The 19,338-nt window shown below is 62.3% G+C and overlaps 1 protein-coding gene across 1 annotated transcript; it reads right to left on the minus strand.

Moving 5' to 3' along the window:
• Nucleotides 1–1,416: 1,416 nt before the first annotated feature.
• LOC306957666 (alpha-actinin-4) lies at nucleotides 1,417–19,113 on the minus strand (the record flags this gene model as incomplete). The annotated part of the gene is made up of 14 exons (XM_079551140.1): nucleotides 1,417–1,557; nucleotides 1,638–1,746; nucleotides 4,180–4,330; nucleotides 4,773–4,920; nucleotides 6,139–6,369; nucleotides 6,463–6,555; nucleotides 8,448–8,533; nucleotides 8,796–8,877; nucleotides 9,014–9,092; nucleotides 9,183–9,270; nucleotides 9,339–9,425; nucleotides 11,161–11,280; nucleotides 11,423–11,537; nucleotides 18,973–19,113. Coding segments are annotated over 14 exons (1,671 nt in total), but the record flags the coding sequence as incomplete, so codon positions are not given.
• Between the last annotated feature and the right edge of the window lie 225 nt (nucleotides 19,114–19,338).

The raw sequence follows: 19,338 nt of genomic DNA on the forward strand, positions 1-19,338 counted from the left end.
GGGGTAATATTACTGTATTATTGCATTGGGGTAAGATTATTGTATTATTATATTGGGGCAATATTATTGCTGTATTGTATTGGGGCAATGTTATTTATTATTGCATTGGGGCAATATTACTGTATTGTATTAGGGCAATATTACTGTATTACTGCATTGGGGTAAGATTATTGTATTATTATATTGGGGTAATATTATTGCTGTATTGTACTGAGGCAATGTTATTTATTATTGCATTGGGGCAATGTTATTTATTGTTGCATTGGGGCAATATTACTGTATTGTATTGGGGCAATATTACTGTATTGCATTGGGGCAATATTACTGTATTGCATTGGGGTAAGATTACTGTATTATTGCGTTGGGGGTAACATTACTGTATTATTATATTGGGGTAAGATTACTGTATTGTATTGGGGTAAGATTATTGTATTGCATTGGGGTAATATTACTGTATTATTGCATTGGGGTAAGATTATTATACTGTATTGGGGCAAGGTTATTTATTATTGCATTGGGGCAATATTACTGTATTGTATTGGGGTAATATTATTTATGATTGTATTGGGGCAATATTACTGTATTATTGTATTGGGGCAATGTTATTTATTGTTGCATTGGGGCAATATTACTGTATTGTACTGGGGCAATGTTACTGTATTGCATTGGGGTAATATTACCATATTATTGCATTGGGGCAATGTTATTTATTATTGTATTAGGGCAATATTACTGTATTGTATTGGGGTAAGATTATTGTATTATTATATTGGGATAATATTACTGCTGTATTGCATTGGGGCAATGTTATTTATTATTGCATTGGGGCAATGTTATTTATTATTGCATTGGGGTAATGTTATTTATTATTGTATTGGGACAATGTTATTTATTATTGTATTGGGACAATGTTATTTATCATTGCATTGGGGCAATGTTATTTATTATTGTATTGGGACAATGTTACTGTATTGTATTAGGGCAATATTACTGTATTGTATTGGGGTAATGTTATTTATTATTGTATTAGGGCAATATTACTGTATTATTGCATTGGGGTATTGTATTATTATATTGGGGTAATATTATTGCTGTATTGTATTGGGGCAATGTTATTTATTATTGCATTGGGACAATGTTATTTATTATTGCATTGGGACAATGTTATTTATTATTGCATTGAGGCAATATTACTGTATTGCATTGGGGCAATATTATTGTATTACTGTATTGCATTGGGGCAATGTTATTTATCATTGCATTGGGGCAATATTACTGTATTGCACTGGGGTAAGATTACTGTATTATTGCATTGGGGCAATGTTACTGTATTACTGTATTGTATCGTTATAAGGGGGATTGGGGGGGCGTCACAGCAGCTCCTCTCCCCCCCCAGAGGACAAAATCGCCCCCCACCTCGATCTCCTCGATGGTGTGCACGATGAACATGTCCTGCAGGTCCTCCATGGCGCTCTCCATCCAGTTGTTGAAGGGCGCTGCCCTCTTGGCGTATTCCAGGTGCAGCTCGTCGATGGTTTCCAGCTGCTTCTCTGTTTTCTGTGGGGTGAAAAATCCCACATGGGGTGAGGAGGGGGCAGCGCAGGGCCAGGCGTGGGGAAGGGAAGGGGCAGCCCCACCTCCAGGGCCTCCCTGCGGCTGTGGGTCAGGGAGCCCAGCACGTCCCACTGGTCGCAGATCTTCTGGCACCGCGCGTTGACGCTGGGAGAGTCGTAGTAATCCAACTCACTGCAAGGGGAAAAGGGGGGAGAGTGGGGGATGCGTCGTTTGGGGCGGTGGGGACGTGGTATGGGGCACAGAGATGGGGGAGTGGGGTTGGGGTATGGGGCACAGAGATGGGGGAGTGGGGCTGGGGTATGGGAATGAATTGCAGTGGGATTGGGGTGTGGGGATGAACTGCAGTGGGGTTGGGATGTGGGGATGCACAGAGCTGGGGGGAGTGGGGTTGGGGTATGGGGTACAGAGATGGGGGAGTGGGGTTGGGATGTGGGGATGAACTGCAGTGGGGCTGGGATGTGGGGATGCACAGAGCTGGGGGGAGTGGGGTTGGGGTAGGGGGCACAGAGATGGGGGAGTGGGGCTGGGGTATGGGAATGAATTGCAGTGGGATTGGGGTGTGGGGATGAACTGCAGTGGGGCTGAGATGTGGGGATGCACAGAGCTGGGGGGAGTAGGGCTGGAGTATGGGGCTGGGGAATGGGGCACAGAGCTGGGGGAGTGGGGCTGGGGTATGGGAATGAATTGCAGTGGGGTTGGGGTGTGGGGATGAACTGCAGTGGGGCTGAGATGTGGGGATGAACTTCAGTGGGGTTGGGATGTGGGGCACAGAGCTGGGAGAAGTGGGGTTGGGATGTGGGGACGAACTGCAGTGGGGCTGGGATGTGGGGATGAACTGCAGTGGGGCTGGGATGTGGGGACGAACTGCAGTGGGGCTGGGATGTGGGGATGAACTGCAGTGGGGCTGGGATGTGGGGACGAACTGCAGTGGGGCTGGGATGTGGGGATGAACTGCAGTGGGGCTGGGATGTGGGGACGAACTGCAGTGGGGCTGGGATGTGGGGATGAACTGCAGTGGGGCTGGGATGTGGGGCACAGAGCTGGGAGGAGTGGGGCTGGGGTATGGGAATGAACTGCAGTGGGGCTGAGATGTGGGGATGCACAGAGCTGGGAGGAGTGGGGCTGGGGTATGGGAATGAATTGCAGTGGGGCTGGGGTGTAGCGATGCTTTTCTCAGGGCAGTGGGGCTGAGATATGGGTATGAATTGCAGCAGGGCTGAGATGTGGGGACGAACTGCAGTGGGGCTGGGATGTGGGGCACAGAGCTGGAAGGAGCGGGGCTGGGATGTGGGGACGAATTGCAGTGGGGCTGGGATGTGGGGATGCACAGAGCTGGGAGGAGCGGGGCTGGGATGTGGGAATCAATTGCAGTGGGGCTGGGATGTGGGGCACAGAGCTGGGAGGAGCGGGGTTGGGGTATGGGAATGAATTGCAGTGGGACTGGGATGTGGGGCACCGAGCTGGGAGGAGTGGGGCTGGGGTATGGGAATGAATTGCAGTGGGGCTGGGGTGTAGCGATGCTTTTCTCAGGGCAGTGGGGCTGAGATATGGGTATGAATTGCAGCAGGGCTGAGATGTGGGGATGAACTGCAGTGGGGCTGGGATGTGGGGCACAGAGCTGGGAGGAGTGGGGTTGGGATGTGGGAACGAACTGCAGTGGGGCTGAGATGTGGGGACAAACTGCAGTGGGGCTGGGATGTGGGGCACAGAGCTGGGAGGAGTGGGGCTGGGATATGGGAATGAATTGCAGCGGGGCTGGGATGTGGGGACGAACTGCAGTGGGGCTGGGATGTGGGGCACAGAGCTGGGAGGAGTGGGGCTAGGATGTGGGGACAAACTGCAGTGGGGCTGGGATGTGGGGACGAATTGCAGTGGGGCCGGAGTGTGGGGCACAGAGCTGGGAGGAGCAGGGTTGGGGTATGGGAATGAATTGCAGCGGGGCTGGGATGTGGGGACGAACTGCAGTGGGGCTGAGATGTGGGGCACCGAGCTGGGAGGAGCAGGGCTGGGATGTGGGAATGAATTGCAGCAGGGCTGAGATGTGGGGACGAACTGCAGTGGGGCTGAGATGTGGGGCACCGAGCTGGGAGGAGCAGGGCTGGGATGTGGGAATGAATTGCAGCAGGGCTGAGATGTGGGGACGAACTGCAGTGGGGCCGGAGTGTGGGGCACAGAGCTGGGAGGAGCAGGGTTGGGGTATGGGAATGAATTGCAGCGGGGCTGGGATGTGGGGACGAACTGCAGTGGGGCTGGGATGTGGGGCACAGAGCTGGGAGGAGTGGGGCTGGGATATGGGAATGAATTGCAGCGGGGCTGGGATGTGGGGACGAACTGCAGTGGGGCTGAGATGTGGGGCACAGAGCTGGGAGGAGCGGGGCTGGGATGTGGGGACGCTTTTCCCAGGGCGCTGTGGCTGCGCCGTGGGGCAGAGCCCAGGCCCGCTCCCCCCGGGCCTCCCTCGCTCCCCGCAGCGCGGCCCCCCGGCCGGCAGAAGGGCCGCATTCACAGCCGGGGCTCCGCGCAGCGCCGCGCCTCGATCCGCCCGCCCCGCAGCGGCGCCGTGGGGGCCGGCCGAACAAGGGCGCAGTGTGCGGCTCTCCGTACTTGAGCTCCTGCGCGATGGCCGCGATCTGCTCCACGCGGTCCTGGTGAGCCGCCAGGTCGCTCTCGAAGGCCTCGTGCTTTCGGATGAGCGCTTTGATGTCGGACAGCGTGGCCGCCTCGTAGTCCTTCTGCTTCAGCATCGCCTCTTTGCCTGCCGCACGGGGACGGCGCTCGGTCCGCAGCTCGAAGCCCTCCCAGCTCTTCGCCCCCCGACCCCCCTTCGCTCGCGTCCCGCCGCCGCCCCCCAGCGGAGGCAGGGGGTCTTTTTGCCCCCGTTTCTCCCCACCAGCTCCCGCACGATTCCCCGCCTCTGTTTTCCCCCATCCCCGAGCGTGAGAACGGCGCAGGGCAGGGATTACCGCGTTCTCTACGGGAGCGCAGCTGCTGCGCACGGCGGCACGGACAGCTGGAGGCTCCCAGCGTTTCCCAATCCTTCCCCGGCGGCTCCCAGCCCCTCCGTTTCCTCCCCGGTGGGGAAGAAGAGCGCAGCTGGAAGCCGAGCTTCGCCCCGACGCCGCCTCAAAGTTGCGCCCTGCTCCGTTCCGACCCCAAAGGAGCCCCGCGCGCCCCGGCCCCGCTCTCGGATGCGGCACCTTCAGTCCAGGCCTCGTGGATGGAGGCTTTTTGACGGAACTTCTCAGCCAGGTGGTCGAGGCGTTCCAGGCGCCGGATCTCGTTCAGCAGCCACTCCTCGTAGCCTTTCTCCGCCTGCTCCAGGTGCTGCCAACCCGTGTTGATGTCCTGCGGGCGCAGAGCAGCGCGTTGGGAGCGGCTGCTGCACAGCCCCGGGCGGGGAAACGTTTGGAGAGGGGCAGAAAAGGAGCCCGTCCCCAAAGCCTTCTTCCTTCTGGCTCTCGTGGCATCCAGCTTCCCCATGGGGAGGGTCTGGGGGCACTGGATCAAATCTGGCTCTCCCCCTGCATCCAGCTTCCCCATCAGGAGGGTCTGGGGGCACTGGAGCAGATCTGGCTGTTCCCCTTGCATCCAGCTTCCCCATCAGGAGGGTCTGGGGGCACTGGAGCAGATCTGGCTCTTCCCCCTGCATCCAGCTTCCCTATGAGGGTCTGGGGGCACTGGATCAAATCTGGCTCTCCCCCTGCATCCAGCTTCCCCATGGGGAGGGTCTGGGGGCACTGGATCAAATCTGGCTCTCTATCTGCATCCAGCTTCCCTGTGAGGGTCTGGGGGCACTGGAGCAGATCTGGCTCTCCCCCTGCATCCAGCTTCCCTTGGGGAGGGTCTGGGGGCACTGGATCAAATCTGGCTCTTCCCCTTGCATCCAGCTTCCCTATGAGGAGGGTCTGGGGGCACCGGAGCAGATCTGGCTCTTCCCCCTGCATCCAGCTTCCCTATGAGGGTCTGGGGGCACTGGAGCAGATCTGGCTCTCCCCTTGCATCCAGCTTCCCTATGAAGGTCTGGGGGCTCTGGAGCAGATCTGGCTCTTCCCCTTGCATCCAGCTTCCCTTGGGGAGGGTCTGGGGGCACTGGATCAAATCTGGCTCTTCCCCTTGCATCCAGCTTCCCCATCAGGAGGGTCTGGGGGCACTGGATCAAATCTGGCTCTCCCCCTGCATCCAGCTTCCCTTGGGGAGGGTCTGGGGGCACTGGATCAAATCTGGCTCTCCCCTTGCATCCAGCTTCCCTATGAAGGTCTGGGGGCACTGGAGCAGATCTGGCTCTTCCCCTTGCATCCAGCTTCCCTTGGGGAGGGTCTGGGGGCACTGGATCAAATCTGGCTCTCTACCTGCATCCAGCTTCCCCATCAGGAGGGTCTGGGGGCACTGGAGCAGATCTGGCTCTCTATCTGCATCCAGCTTCCCTTGGGGAGGGTCTGGGGGCACTGGAGCAGATCTGGCTCTTCCCCTTGCATCCAGCTTCCCCTGGGGAGGGTCTGGGGTCCTCAGCCACCAGGAGCAGCCCCCCAGCCCCCCATGCCCCCGTTCCCCATCCCTGCTCACCGACACCATCCTCCCCTCGGAGGGCATGAAGGCGGGCCGGTTGCTGAGGCGCAGCTTGGTCTGCAGCGTGTTGAAGTTGATCTCCAGCTGGCACTTCTCCTGCACCTTGGGGGGTTTGTGGACACGCCGGTAATCGCGGAAGTCTTCCAGCTTCTGCTGCATCTCCTGGATGGTTTTCTGGGGGCTGCGGTCCTCCAGCCAAGGGATGGTGCGCCGGATCCACTCCAGGAGCTGCGGGGAGCCGGAGGGTTTGGGGTCGGGGGGCGTCACGGCGGGGAGGCGCTGGGTTTAAGGAGGAAGGGGGGGGGTCGCCCCCAAGCTTACGTCGGAGGCGAGCTTCTCGTAGTCCTCCATCAGGTGCTCGTTCTCCTGGTTGACCGCCAGCACTTTGCAGATGCGGTTCGCCGCCGTCTCCGCCTGGAGGAGAGGAGCAGGGGGCCATGGGGACGCGTGGACGCGGCGCCCACCCGCTCGCCCCCCTCCCCGGCGCCCTCCCGGGAGGCTGCCAGCAGGCTCAGCCCTGCTCGTGGCTTCCAGGAGGGAGGTTTTGAAGCGGCCGAGAGCTCAGAGCTTCCCCACGGCCCCGGCTGAGCTCTGCGCCGGGCTCCGGCTCCGTCCGTTGGGACGAAGCACCCGGAGCTGCGCCGGCAGCGTTGGGGACGCGGCGCGGAGCCCCCCAGCGGTGCGGAGCCCCGCAGCAGCGTGGCAACTGCAGGCACGGCCTCGCCGCCTCGGATCCCCGCCCAGGCAGGTCGTTACCCATCTCTGAGCACATCCTCATCTTCCTCTGCTCTCCCGTGAAGGCGGCTCTTGGCTGCGCGGGGTTGGGGGGGGGGGGGGGGGGTGAGGAATGGGCAGGAAGGAAAAGGCTGGGGGCCGAGCGCCGGGAGGAGTTGAGAGCCAGAAAGAGGGGAGAGGAGAAAAGGAGCTCGGGGGTGAATAAATAGGATAGAAGTGAAGGGTGGCACCCGGGAGGGAGAGGCGCAGGGCTGCATTGAGGAGCGGTGGCACGGAGCTCCGGCACGGGGATGGAGCTGCGCTCCGAGGGCTGGGGGCGCTCCTGGAGCACAGCAGCACCAACCCGCAGCACCGGGGACCTCGGGAGGAGCTGGGGAGGGCTGCCCCCGTGCGTTATTCCTGCTGGGATGCTGAGCAGCACGCAGGGATGCTGCCCAACCCTGCGGCGGGCGCTGCTGCCCCTCAACTTCGGCCCTTGGTTTGCTCTGAGCCACGCTACGCCTTCCACCCTGCGTGCGCGCACTCAGCTCCTCTGATGCACCACCACCACCACCCTCCTGCACAGAGCTCGACCCAGAGCTGCACAGACCTCCGGCCCACCTGGTGAGCCACCCGAGAGGCTCATTTGTTTCCCGACGCCGCTAATTAATTAGCCCAGCGTGGTTAATGGCCGTGCCTGGAGCTGCCCACAGCGGGTCTGGGTGGCACTCGGGTGTAAAACAGGGGAAGCGCGGAGGGAACCTCACCGCAGGGGTGGCAGAGCCCTGAGCAGGCGATGGGCTTCTCTCCAAGCCCAAACAGAGCTGAAAAGGCAGAGCTCAGGGCTGGGAGAACGCAGCAGCAGCCCCGCATTGCGCCAGCACCCCAGCTGGCCCCAGCTTGAGCCTCAACTTTCCGTTACAGAAGGCTGAGAACGGAGAGACGGCCGCTGGGGCCGGATGGTCGAGCGCACGGCTGCATCCCAACCCCAGCAGGGATTCGCTTTGCTCTCTGCTGACCCTACGGAGCTCCATCCGCCGCGTCCCCCGGCCCAGAAGCCGTGCAGCGTTAGCAGCGTCGCGCCCAAGCTGCCCCAGCCAAGCTCACCTTCTGAGCCCCAGAGAAAGCGTGGTAGAAGCAGGAAACGTATGTCATGATGGCTTTCTCATCGGGCCTGAGAGTGCCTACAATATCTGCGCAAAGAGAGACGGAGGAGAGAGCGTGAAGGAGCAGCGTGGCGACCTGCGAGCCCTCGGCGCATGCAGTGGCACAGAGAAGCACTGGGGGCCCGGACCAGAGCTGGCCGGCGGGTTGCGTTGGCTGCTGCGCTGCCCTGGATCGCTCGGCCTCGTGCGAAGGGCCGAGGCGGCGTTTCCTTACGGCTCCGCAGCGCCGTCCTGCCCCGCGCTGGGGCCTCGCCAACGCTTGGCATCGCCTTACAGATCGCACTGGGAACGCGAGCGAGCCTGAAACCCGTGAGAACGAGCTGAGGTCTGGTTCCCAGTCAGCGAAAGGCAACGGCCAGCTGGAAGAGAAATGCGTGAGCGTGCGGCGCTGCGGCTGCGGCACGACGGAGGCGGCCGGCCAGGTACCTTCTGAGCCCCTGAAAAGGCGTGGTAGAAGCTGGACACGTAAGTCATGATGGCCTTCTCGTCGGGGCGAGCTGTGTTGACAATGTCTGCAAGTGAACAGGGAGGGTTAGCACGAGGGGGAAGCGCCCTGCCAGCCGGAGCCGCTCACCACGCCGGGACCCGGAGCTGCAGCGTGGATCCCGCAGACTTGAGGCAGGCTAAATAAAGGCTCCTGTATGGGCAGAAGGTGATCACAGAGCCCCGACACACGGCCGCAGCAGCGCCGGCTGCCTGCACGTCCCCTGTGCCTGCGGGAGGGGATCTGCCAGCAGAGCTCCGGCCTTGGCTGCGCGTGGCTGAGCAGCTTACCCTCAGCGTCCAGCATCTTGGGGATGTCCAGGTACTTCTCTGCCACCTCAAAGGCGTTGTTCAGGTTGGTCACGGGGTCGTCCTGCACAGGGAGAGCCATGCTGAAGGGGCACCCGAGAAGCGGAGCACAGGGCACCGCGCTCCTCCGGCTCAGAGCTCAGCATTCAGAAGAGGAAAGCAGAGCAGGGGGGCCTCGTGCTGCCCGCCGCCCCGTTTACCTTTCTGAGCTTGTCGTACTCGATCAGCTCCGGTCTGTGTCTGTGGATCAAGGCGTTGAAGGCCAGACCGTCCTTCCAGCTGCAAGACAGGGTTGCTCTCAGTCCCACCGCACGCCGCTCGCAGCCCCTTCCCCTCCCGGCCCTGCAGCCGCGCAGCGGAGCCCCTCACCTGATGTGGAAGTTCTGCACGTTGACGTTCTTGTAGGGCGCCGTTTTCCTCTGGCACCACAGCAGCAGCCCCTCCTTGGCCGAGGTCTCTGCAAAGGGTCGCCATCAGCCCCTGCGCCGTGCCTCAAAGACAGGCGGGCGACCCGCAGGCCTTTACCTTCCACGGAGATGTCCTGGATGGCGAAGCGGAGGATGATGGTCCAGATCATGCCCAGCGTCATCTTGGCGTTGCCGTCGACGATTTCTGGCAGCAGAAAGGGAAGAGCAGAGCTTCAGGGAAGAGCAGAGCTTCAGCCGCACGCGGACGGAGTCAGAGAACAACACTTCGTGGGGCGGCGCGGCAGCGACAGCAGGGAGCCCCCAGATGCTGCAGAGCCCACCGGGGGCCGCGGCCGCCCCATGGGCACCCAGGTGGGGTGGGGTGGGAGCTCAGGGTCCCTGCACGCCGATGGGACACGGCTGCTCTCTTGCACAACACCCGCAGCGCCTGCGGCTGACGCAGGGGCTCAAGGAGGATCTGCTGCACCGCGCCCTCGCCGCACCGGTTGGGACACGCAGCGGTTTCAGGAACAGGGCCGCGCTCCCCAGAACAGACTTCAAAGCCACAAACCCATGCTCTCCAAACTGGCTGGGTGAGGTGAGCCGCTGCCAGAGGGGCCGTGCGGCACAAACGGCTGCTCGGAGCTCAGCTGTTGGCTTTGGAGCCATGGAGAACAAGAGGTGATGGCTACGTGGTGCTGCGCCGTGCTGAGCCCCGCTCTGCTCTGCTGGCACGGGACGGACGCAGCTGGGCAGAGCGTGACCCCCATCGAATGGCAGGAATGCTGCTGCCAAACCACGACACCTCCCCTGCTGCTACCAACGCTCGGCGAGGCTCAGAGAGAAGAGCAGGCCGATCGGGAGCCATGCAGAAGAGGAAAACTCTTTGCTTGGACTCTCAACGGCAGCTCCTCCACGTCCCCACCTGATGAGCCCCACGGACACCGAACCCCTTCAGACCATTTCCCTGCAGGAGATGGGCTTTGTGCGGGCCGAGCTCAGCACGGGGCAGCACTTCTGGACCTGCGTCCAGCTCTGGAGCGCAAGAAAGACACAGAGCTGTTGGAGAGGATCCAGAGGAGAGCCACAAAGGTGGTCAGGAACTGCAGCACCTCCCCTGTGAGGGCAGGCTGAGGGAGCTGGGCTCGTTCAGCATGGAGAAGAGAAGCTGGGGGGTGACCTCAGTGCAGCCTGCAGTGCCTAAAGGGAGCCTGCAGACAGGAGGGGAGTCAGCTCTGTGCAAGGGTTGGCAACAGCAGGACGAGGGGAAATGGTTGGAAGTTGAGGGAGGGCAGATGGAGGTTGGATGTCTGTGCTGTGAGAGCGGTGAGGGGCTGGAACAGCTGCCCAGAGAGGCTGTGATGCCCCGTCCATCCCTGGAGGTGTTGGAGGCCAGGCTGGATGGGGCCCTGGGCAGCCTGGGCCGCTGTGAAATGTGGAGGTTGGTGGCCCTGCATGTAGCAGGGAGTTGGAGCTTCGTGACCCTTGAGGTCCCTTCCACCCCTGGCCATTCTGTGATTCTCCTGGCACGTCCTGCAGCACCGTGGCTGTGCAACAGCATCCCTGGAACAGCCTCCCCTCACAGCCTTTACCCTCTGAGTGCCAACACGGCACCCGACGCCTGCGCAGCTCTGCCTGCAGCGTTCGCAGCTCTGCGCAGCACCTCCTGCCTGAGCACTGAGCAGAGCCCCTCTCCTTCTCCTCTCCACCTCAGCCTCCTCGGGGCTCTCATCCTTTCCCCACCAGGAGATGCTGCAGGGTGCTACGAGCCCAGCTGTGCCTTCCCCATCGCAGGGCAGAGGGGAAAAGCACCTCCTTCACCCGCTGGCCACGCTGTGTGCAATGCACCCCAGGCTCCATCAGACTTCTTGGCCACCAGGCAGCGCCTGTGAGCGGCTTGTCCCCCCCCCTGCAGCAGGTTTTGGGTGTCCTGGACTCACCCTCAGCTCCTATGGACACCAGCTTGACGCCTTTGCTGGCGATGAAATCGAGTGCTTTGTTCACGTTGTTGATTTTGTGTACCCTCATCTTCCCTCGCTCCGGTTTTGGCAATCGCTCCCCTGGAAGGAAGAAGCAGCAAGGATTACAGCTCTCGTTGAGGGTAAAAGCCACCAAACAGAGAGGAAAGAAGCCGTGGCACAGGACAGAGCTCTTTTTCAGCTGCCTGCGCCCGGCGAGAAGCAAAACCCCGCGGAGCATCACCTGAGATCACCTCCAGGAGCAGCATCAGCTTCAGGCCGTCGCGGAAATCCTCGTCGATGTTCTCGATCTGCGTGCCGGCCTTCCGCAGGTGGGAGTTGCACCAGGCTGTGAAGGTCTGCAGGGGAAGACGCCCAGATTTACCCCATAAGGCAGCATTGCCACTGCGCTGCACCGCAGGGACCTCGGCACCGAGGAACGAATGCTGGCACCCAGCAGCAAATATTTGCTCGCCAGGAGCCGCTGAAGGTCGTGGCGCTGAGCTGAGAGCAGAGCAGACCCCACGTGCTTCCCCCAGGCTCCGTTCCCAGCCCTTCACCCCACTCCCCGCTGTTTCTTTGCAGCCCGACCCCACGGCAGGAGCCGCTCCTTCCTGCTGCCCGCAGCACCGCCTTCACCCGGCGGCCTGCAGCCTGAGCTCACGGCTTCCTCTGAGGGTGTAAATGCTGAGTGCTGCGGGACGCGGCTGCTCCCCGGCGCAGCCCTCGCTCGAGAGAAATGCAATTAGAGGGCAAAGCTCACGGCGTGCCCGACTCCCACTGCCCAGCAGCCAGCCGGGGCTGAACGGCGCTTTGTTCGGCGCTGAGCTCACAGCTGGGGAATGCTGACAGCTCTTAACGAGCTGCGGGGCTGACGAGGACAGGGGGGAGCGAGGCAGCAGGGCTGGGAGCAGGTTTAGGGCTGGCTGGGATGGGGGGCACCGGCGCCACTGGGGGTGGCGTGGAAGAGCAAGAGGGAGGGGGCTGCAAAGAGGCCGAAACGGCCCCAAAAAGCAGCGGGGCTGCGGCTCCCCACGCAGCAGGGGAGGCTTGGAGGGCTGTGGGACGAGAGGAGGCTGGCACAGCAGTGCCGACCCCAACCAGGACGGCGGGGTCACCCGGAGCGGCACTGCATCCCTGCAGAAGCCCCCCGTTGGTTTCGCAGGCCCCAAAGGAGCGCCGAGCATCCCCACATGAGCTCCCCGCAGCCGGCTGAGGTCTGCCCTGCGTGCAGATCCCACCTCCTGGCAGCCCTTGGTGACCCTAAAGGGACGAGCTGCAAGCGAGCCGACGCTCCCGCCGTCCTTCTGATAAGAATTCCTTCCAGATCCATCAGAACGTCTCCGGAACGGAGCGGAGCCGAGCACAGAGTCGCACGGAGGTCGGACGACCACTGCCCTCCCCGCACCCTGCTGAGCGCAGCGCAATTAGCGCCCGGCCGCCTCGTTACGCAAGCGCCTCATTAACCCGACCAGGAGCTGGCTGATAATCAGCTCAGGTTTCCCAGCTCCCAGATTGCGGGAGGCTCACGGGGGGACCCTGCCTGGCGTTTGCTCACGGGACTCCGCTGCGCTCCGCTCGTTAGCTAATTACGGATAAGGAGCGATGCTGATCCCAGGGTGGGATTTTCCTGGCATGGAAAGCAGCGCAGCCCCTCTCAGGAGGGCACCGAGCTGAGGTTCAGTGGTCAGCAGTGCTCCAAAGTGTCACCAAAGTGTCACCAAAGTGACAGCCCTTGCTGTAACAGGAAGGTTCAGCCAACAGCAGCAGCGCAGGAATCCCACCCAGCCAGGAGCATCTCCTCCTCCCCCTCGTCCTCGTCCTCTTCCTCCTCCTCCTCCTCCCTGCACAAAGCCCAAGGGCACGGCCGTGGGGCAGAGGGCGCGGCGCTGACAGGCAGAGATGTGGGCAGGGATCTGGGGTTATAAAGGCTGGGCAGTCAGCTTTCTGGAGGCTTGGGCTGGAAGCAGGTTTGCTATGGAGGTTTGGGCAGCGACGTGGCTGCAGAAAGCCTTGGGTGCCAGCTGATAAAGGCCTGGGCAGGCAGCAGCTCCATGAAGGTCGGAGGCAGGATCCAAGGGGGTCGGAGGCAGGATCCATGAGGGCTGACTGCAGGATCCACGGGGGTTGGGTGCAGGATCCAAGGGGGTTGGGTGCGGGATCCAAGGGGATTGGATGAAGGCTCCATGGGGGTTGGGTGCAGGATCCACAAGGGTTGGGTGCAGGATCCACAAGGGTTGACTGCAGGATCCACGATGGTGCAGGATCCCAGGGGGTCAGAGGCAGGATCCACGAGGGTTGGCTGCAGGATCCACAAGGGTTGGATGCAGGATCCATGAGGGTTGGCTGCAGGATCCAAGGGGGTTGGGTGCAGGATCCAAGGGGGTTGGGTGCAGGATCCACGATGGTGCAGGATCCCAGGGGGTCAGAGGCAGGATCCACGAGGGTTGGCTGCAGGATCCAAGGGGGTTGGATGAAGGCTCCACGAGGGTTGGCTGCAGGATCCAGTGATACCAAAGCTCCTCCCGGGAGGTGAGCGCACGGCTGAGCCGCGTCCCCTGGGCGTTCCCGTGCAGAGCCGAGCGGTGCTGCCCGTATAAGGGCAGGAGGCTGCAAACCCAGCAGCCCCACGGCTGCTCTCACAGCCCCACACCCATCGCGTGGCCCTGGGCTGCCTGCTGGGGAAGCAGCGCCAGGCAGGACGGCCCCAAACACGGCAGGGTGGAAAACGGGCGGCAGGAGTGGAATCCCATCGTGCTAAAATAAGAACGGCCCCAAACGGGGACAAACCCCGAGGTTTTTCCGCTCCGTCTGGCAGGTGGGGCCCAGGATGCTGGGCGCAGGCCGTGCCGGGCGCTGCGTTCTCCATCAGCCCTCCAAATTGCTGCCAGCCCGCAGGAGCTGCTGCCTGCAGAGCGCGGCCGTGCCAACGCGACGCCGCGACGGCCCCGTGCCCACCGGGGGGGTTAAAAATAGCTGCCGAGAGCAGAAGGTAATTAAAAGCCCGTTAACGGCCTCGCCAGGAGCTCCTTTCCTCAAGAGCGAGGAGCTCTTCCAACTGCAATCAATCTCCCGATGCTGCTCGGCACGACGCCGGGCATCGGGGCTGGAGGAGCAGCAGAGCGCGGCGCTGCCGGACTGCAGAGCCTTGTTTGCTGGGTGCTGCACCCAGCCTTGAACCGCGGGCAGGGAGGTGAGGAGCTCGGCACGGCCTGCCTTGGGATCTGTGGGGCACCGAAGCGCGGCTGAGCTTGGAGCCGCTTTGCAGCCCTGCGCCGAGCTGAGCTCCGAGCGAAGCCCGCGTGGGGACGGGGCACGGAACGGCCTGCCGAAGGAACGGCAATATGTTCCGAATCACAAAGTTCCTAAAAAAGGATATTCCACATCTGCTGCTGGAATTTCCTTCCCACGGAGGCGCTGCCGAAATGCTTTCCAGGCATTGTATCAAAGCCGCCTTTGTTGGGAGGAAGCGGCGGCCCCGCGGAGCACCTCGAGCTGCAGGGCGGCCCCCCATGGGCCTTCGGAGCCTGCGGGGTGGGGATGAATCCATGCGGCTCCGTGGGCTCAGACGGCTGGCAGCTCCTCCGTTCAGAACCAGGCTTTCATTTCAGGTCGCCGATTTCAGGTCCGACCGACGGCTTTTTCCAATCTGGACTTTTTTGGGATGACGAAGCTTGGGGGGGGGGGGTGGCACAGGGCTGGGGGGGCTCCTCCCTTGGCAGTGTCACCTGCATTGTCCTCAGCCGGGCAGGAAGTTTGTTAAGGCAGGAAACGCTTATCGGCCGCTCTGAGATGTCCTGGAGACCAAACAGCGGCAGAGCGTTCCTCCGCGCCGTCATTAATGACCATTAATTAACGAGCCACCTGACGGCCCGCGATCTGCTTGTGTTGGGGCACAAATGGGAGCGACGGCTGCTTCCCAAAGCAGAGCAGCGGATTCTCCATCGCTCCGTCGCACGCCCGACGCGGCAGCGAATCCCAGCTCCTGGCTGCGGCCGCTCGTCTCCGTCCCGTTGTTTTCTGCCCTCCGTTTGGTGCTACTGGGAGGAGGACAAACTGGGAAGCGGCCGACGGGCCGAGATTCCCCTCATTCTTTGTCCTTATTAGGCCTGCAGCTCCAGGAGGAGGAGGAGGAAGAGGAGGAGGAGGACGAGGGTCAGGAGAGGCGGGCAGCTCTGAGCTCACCTGGTGATGCTGTATGGATATGGGATCCCACTGACCTCACCTGGCCATGCTGTATGGATGTGGGATCCCACTGACCTCACCTGGCCATGCTGTACGGATGTGGGATCCACTGACCTCACCTGGCCATGCTGTATGGGATCCACTGACCTCACCTGGCCATGCTGTACGGATGTGGGATCCCACTGACCTCACCTGGCCATGCTGTACAGATATGGGATCCACTGACCTCACCTGGCCATGCTGTACGGATATGGGATCCACTGACCTCACCTGGCCATGCTGTACGGATGTGGGATCCCACAGCTGCCCCCCGGGATCCCGGAGGGCCCCGAATTGATGCTGGCTGTTCTCCAGGCCAGAAACCCAACAGAAACCAGGCGGGTGATAAGAGGCTGAGTCAGGGCAGCGGCGCAGGGCGGACCCGCATTCCTGCCTGGCACACCTTGCACCAGGACGACAAACTGCACCAAGCTGCTTCCCTGGCGTCGGGCCGTGCGGCACAACGTTTGTGCAGCCAAACGTGAGCTGCTGCTGGAGGCTGCCCCCCGTTTGGGGGCACAAAAAATAAGGCAACCCCAGCAGGGAGGCGCTGGGATCGTTTCGGCTCCGTGCCCAAGGCTGAAAATCCACAGGATGGAGCAGCGACGCCGCGGGGATGGACTGAGGGTGATGGCGTGGTGCAGAAAGCTCCGGGGAGACCTTTCTGCTGCCCCCCGGTCCTGATGGGAGCTGGTGAACAGGAGGACGAGGACCTGGGAGGTCCCTTCCTGTCCGACCGTCTGTTGGATGATCTTTAGGTTCCCCCCCCAACCCCAAACGGTGCTTTGTGAAGCACAGCCTCCATCCCCGCTCAGTGCAGAGGCTCAAGGAGCAGCCACAGAACGGCCGGGTTGGGAGGAACCTCTGAGAGCGGAGAAGCGCGGAACGGTTGGGTTGGGAGGGAGCCCAAAGCCCCCCCAGCTCCATCCCCGCTGCAGGCTGGCTGCCCCCACCAGCTGAGGGTCCCAGGGCCCCACGCGTGACCTCAGCCACCTCCAGCCACCAGATTTCCCCAGCAAAGGCCTGAGACGCTTCCAGGAGCCGAGGGCTCACGGCGCTGCTCTCAGACACGGCGAGCTCTCAGGGCCGGATGTTTGGCTTTGGAGGGGAACCAAGAATCCAGGCTGCAGCCGCTGGTGGAGCACGCGATCCCAACTGCCCCCCAGGGCGTGGGGCAGAGCCCCATCGCAGCCGTGCTCCCTCGGAGGCACGCAGATGCGCCCTCCCCACCCCCAGCCCCTCTGCAGGACCCCCTATGGGCGCCTGTTTACCCAGAGGGGGATGTGGGGCAGCCCCACGAGCAGCGCCAGCCTCCTGACTCCAAACTCAGCTCATCCCTCTCCCAAGGCGCGCTCATTACCGCGCCTCGTTACCGCAGCTCATTAGCGAGCCTCGTTTACCAGCCCCGCTCGCCCAAGGACACCCAATTTGCGCTGTTCCTTTCCCAGTCCCAACATTCGGAAGCTGCCGGAAACACACAGAGTTATTTAGGGCCACATCCTGGCCCCGATCCTCGTCTGCTGCGTGTTTGGGAGCACAGAGGATGCAGCCTGAGTTCTTTAGCCGCATAGCTGGGATTCCAGCGTGGAACCCCGGGGATGGGACACATTCCAGCGGCGGGACGGCCGCACGGCGCTGCCCCCGTCCCCACTGAGCACGTGAAAAGCTGCCCGCTCTGCCTTCTTTATAAGGGAAAAGCCTCGGAGCTTCGCATCTCGGCCCAAACCGTGCGACGGGGGGGGGAAGGAGAGATCGGAAACGCTCCCAAAAAAAGGCAAATCGGTGCGGATGGAGACGGGGGGGGGGAGGGAGGAGAGGGGAAGGTCCGACCTCGCAGCCGCGATGCTGCGCTGCCTCTGGGCCGCGTGGGCAACAGAGCTGCGTCCAAACATCACACCTCACCGCTGCGGGATCGGCAGAGAGGAGCCCTGCGGACCCCTGGGCCCATCGCCCCGCAGACACAGCGACGTTCGCAGGGTGGCCGACCCCAAAGCTGCCCCACGGCCGGCCCTCGGACCCCAACTGTCAGGTTTGCAAGGCGTCGCTCACGGCGCCGAAAACAGCGCGGAAAGGCTGCTCCAACCCCAGGCCTGCCTCCCCCACAGCCGCTGCCAGGCGTTGAGGGGAGGAGGAGGAGGAGGAGGAGGCCCGGCACACCCTGTGTGCCATTCCACAACGTCACCGCAGCAGCGGGGCACGGAACGCAACATTCCTGAGCCTCCATAGGTGTCGTCCAGGTGCGGCAACACCCAGAATCACAGAATCCTAGGGGTTGGAAGGGATCCCCAGAGATCATCGAGTCCAACCCCCAGCGCCCAGGCGAGGGGTGAGGGGAGGCAGGCCGGCGGGTTTCCCTGGGCAGGGTTTCACCCCATAGGGCGCGGGAACATGGCGGTGCCGCCGAGCTCCCATGTCGGACGCACACACAGCCGGTGTCAGCTCCTCCTCCCCGCCGCCCGACGACTCCTCCACCTCCACGCAGCGCCTTTTGCTCCTGCTGTACTCCCAGCTCCCTCCCCAGCCGCCCGTAATTAAGGTAATTAAACCAAATAGCAGATGGTCACCTGCTGCCAGCGGACCCCACGGCCCCAAACAGTTACAGGAGAGGGGAACGGGATGGGCAGCGGCGATCCTCGCACCGTGCAGCAGCTGAGAGCCTTCCTCCTCCTCCTCCTCCTCCTCCCCCTTCCCCTCCTCCTCCTCCTCCTCCTCCTCCTCTCCCCCAGTGCCCTTTCGTCCCTTTGCATTTCCCCATTCCCGTGCTCAGAGCGGATCTCTGCCCCCATCTCCTCCTCACGCTCAGTTCTGCGCTCTCAAAGGTTTTGGACTCCGGGGAACGAAGCCCATTCGGACACCCCCCCTCCCCTCCCCTCTCCCCTCAGAGCCCCCAGCCCCAACCTCAGCCCCACAGGCAGCTCAGACCCCATCTCAGGTCTCAGTTACCCAAAACCCCCCCAGGACCCTCCGCACCCCCCCCCCCCCCAAGGCCTGCGTTCCCTCAGAGCCCCCCGCAGCCCCCCAGGCCCAGTCGCACACCTCAGAGCCGCACTACTGAAGCCCCCAGGATCCCCCCCTGCCCCTCAGGGCCCATCAGGACCCCCCCCCCCCCCCCGGCTCTGTGCTACCCCACAGACCCCCCTCAAGCTCAACCCCCCACTTCAGCTCTCAACCACCAGAGCTTCCCAACCCCCCCCCCCCTCCCAACCCCTCAGGACCCCCCCCAGGCCTCCATTCCCCCACAGACCCCCAGACCCCTCCCAGGCTCAGCCTCCCTGCCTCAAACTCTCTATCACCAGAGCTCCTCAAACCCCCCGAGGCCTCCATTCCCCCACAGACCCCCCCCCAGGCTCAGCCCCCCTACCTCAACTCTCTCTCACCCGAGCTTCCCAAACCCCCCCCAGACCCCCCCAAGCTCAACGCCCCACCTCAGCTCTCTATCACCAGAGCTCCCCAACCCCTCAGGACCCCCCCCCCAGGCCTCCATTCCCCCACAGCCCCCCAGGGCCTCCTCCCAGCATCCCCCCCCCCCCTCCCCGAATCCCCAGGCCTCAGCCCCCCACCCGGCCCCACCTTCCTCTGCTGCTTCTCCCAGGCGGGATCGAGCAGCAGGTCTCGGTCCCAGTCGTCTTCCTGGGCCATGTAATCGCCGTTAGGGCCCGGCCCGTTCCCGCCGTAGTGGTAGGGCTGCCCGGCGCTGTGGTAATCCACCATGGCGCTCCGCTGCGCTCCGCTCCCACCGCCGCGCCGACGGCACTGCGCCCTCCAGCACTGCGCATGCGCGACGCGCCCACGCGAGACCCCGCCCTCTCCCGAAGCCCCGCCCACTCGGCGCAACCCTCAGACCGCACCCACCGGAGACCCCGCCCACTCGGCGCCCACCCTCCCTTTATTAATATTCATGAGGCGGATGAGCCGGGTTTGCAGCTCCTCCTTCTT

The sequence above is a fragment of the Tetrao urogallus genome, assembly GCF_951394365.1.
Source record: "Tetrao urogallus genome assembly, contig: scaffold_236, whole genome shotgun sequence".
NCBI classification, from domain to species: domain Eukaryota; kingdom Metazoa; phylum Chordata; class Aves; order Galliformes; family Phasianidae; genus Tetrao; species Tetrao urogallus.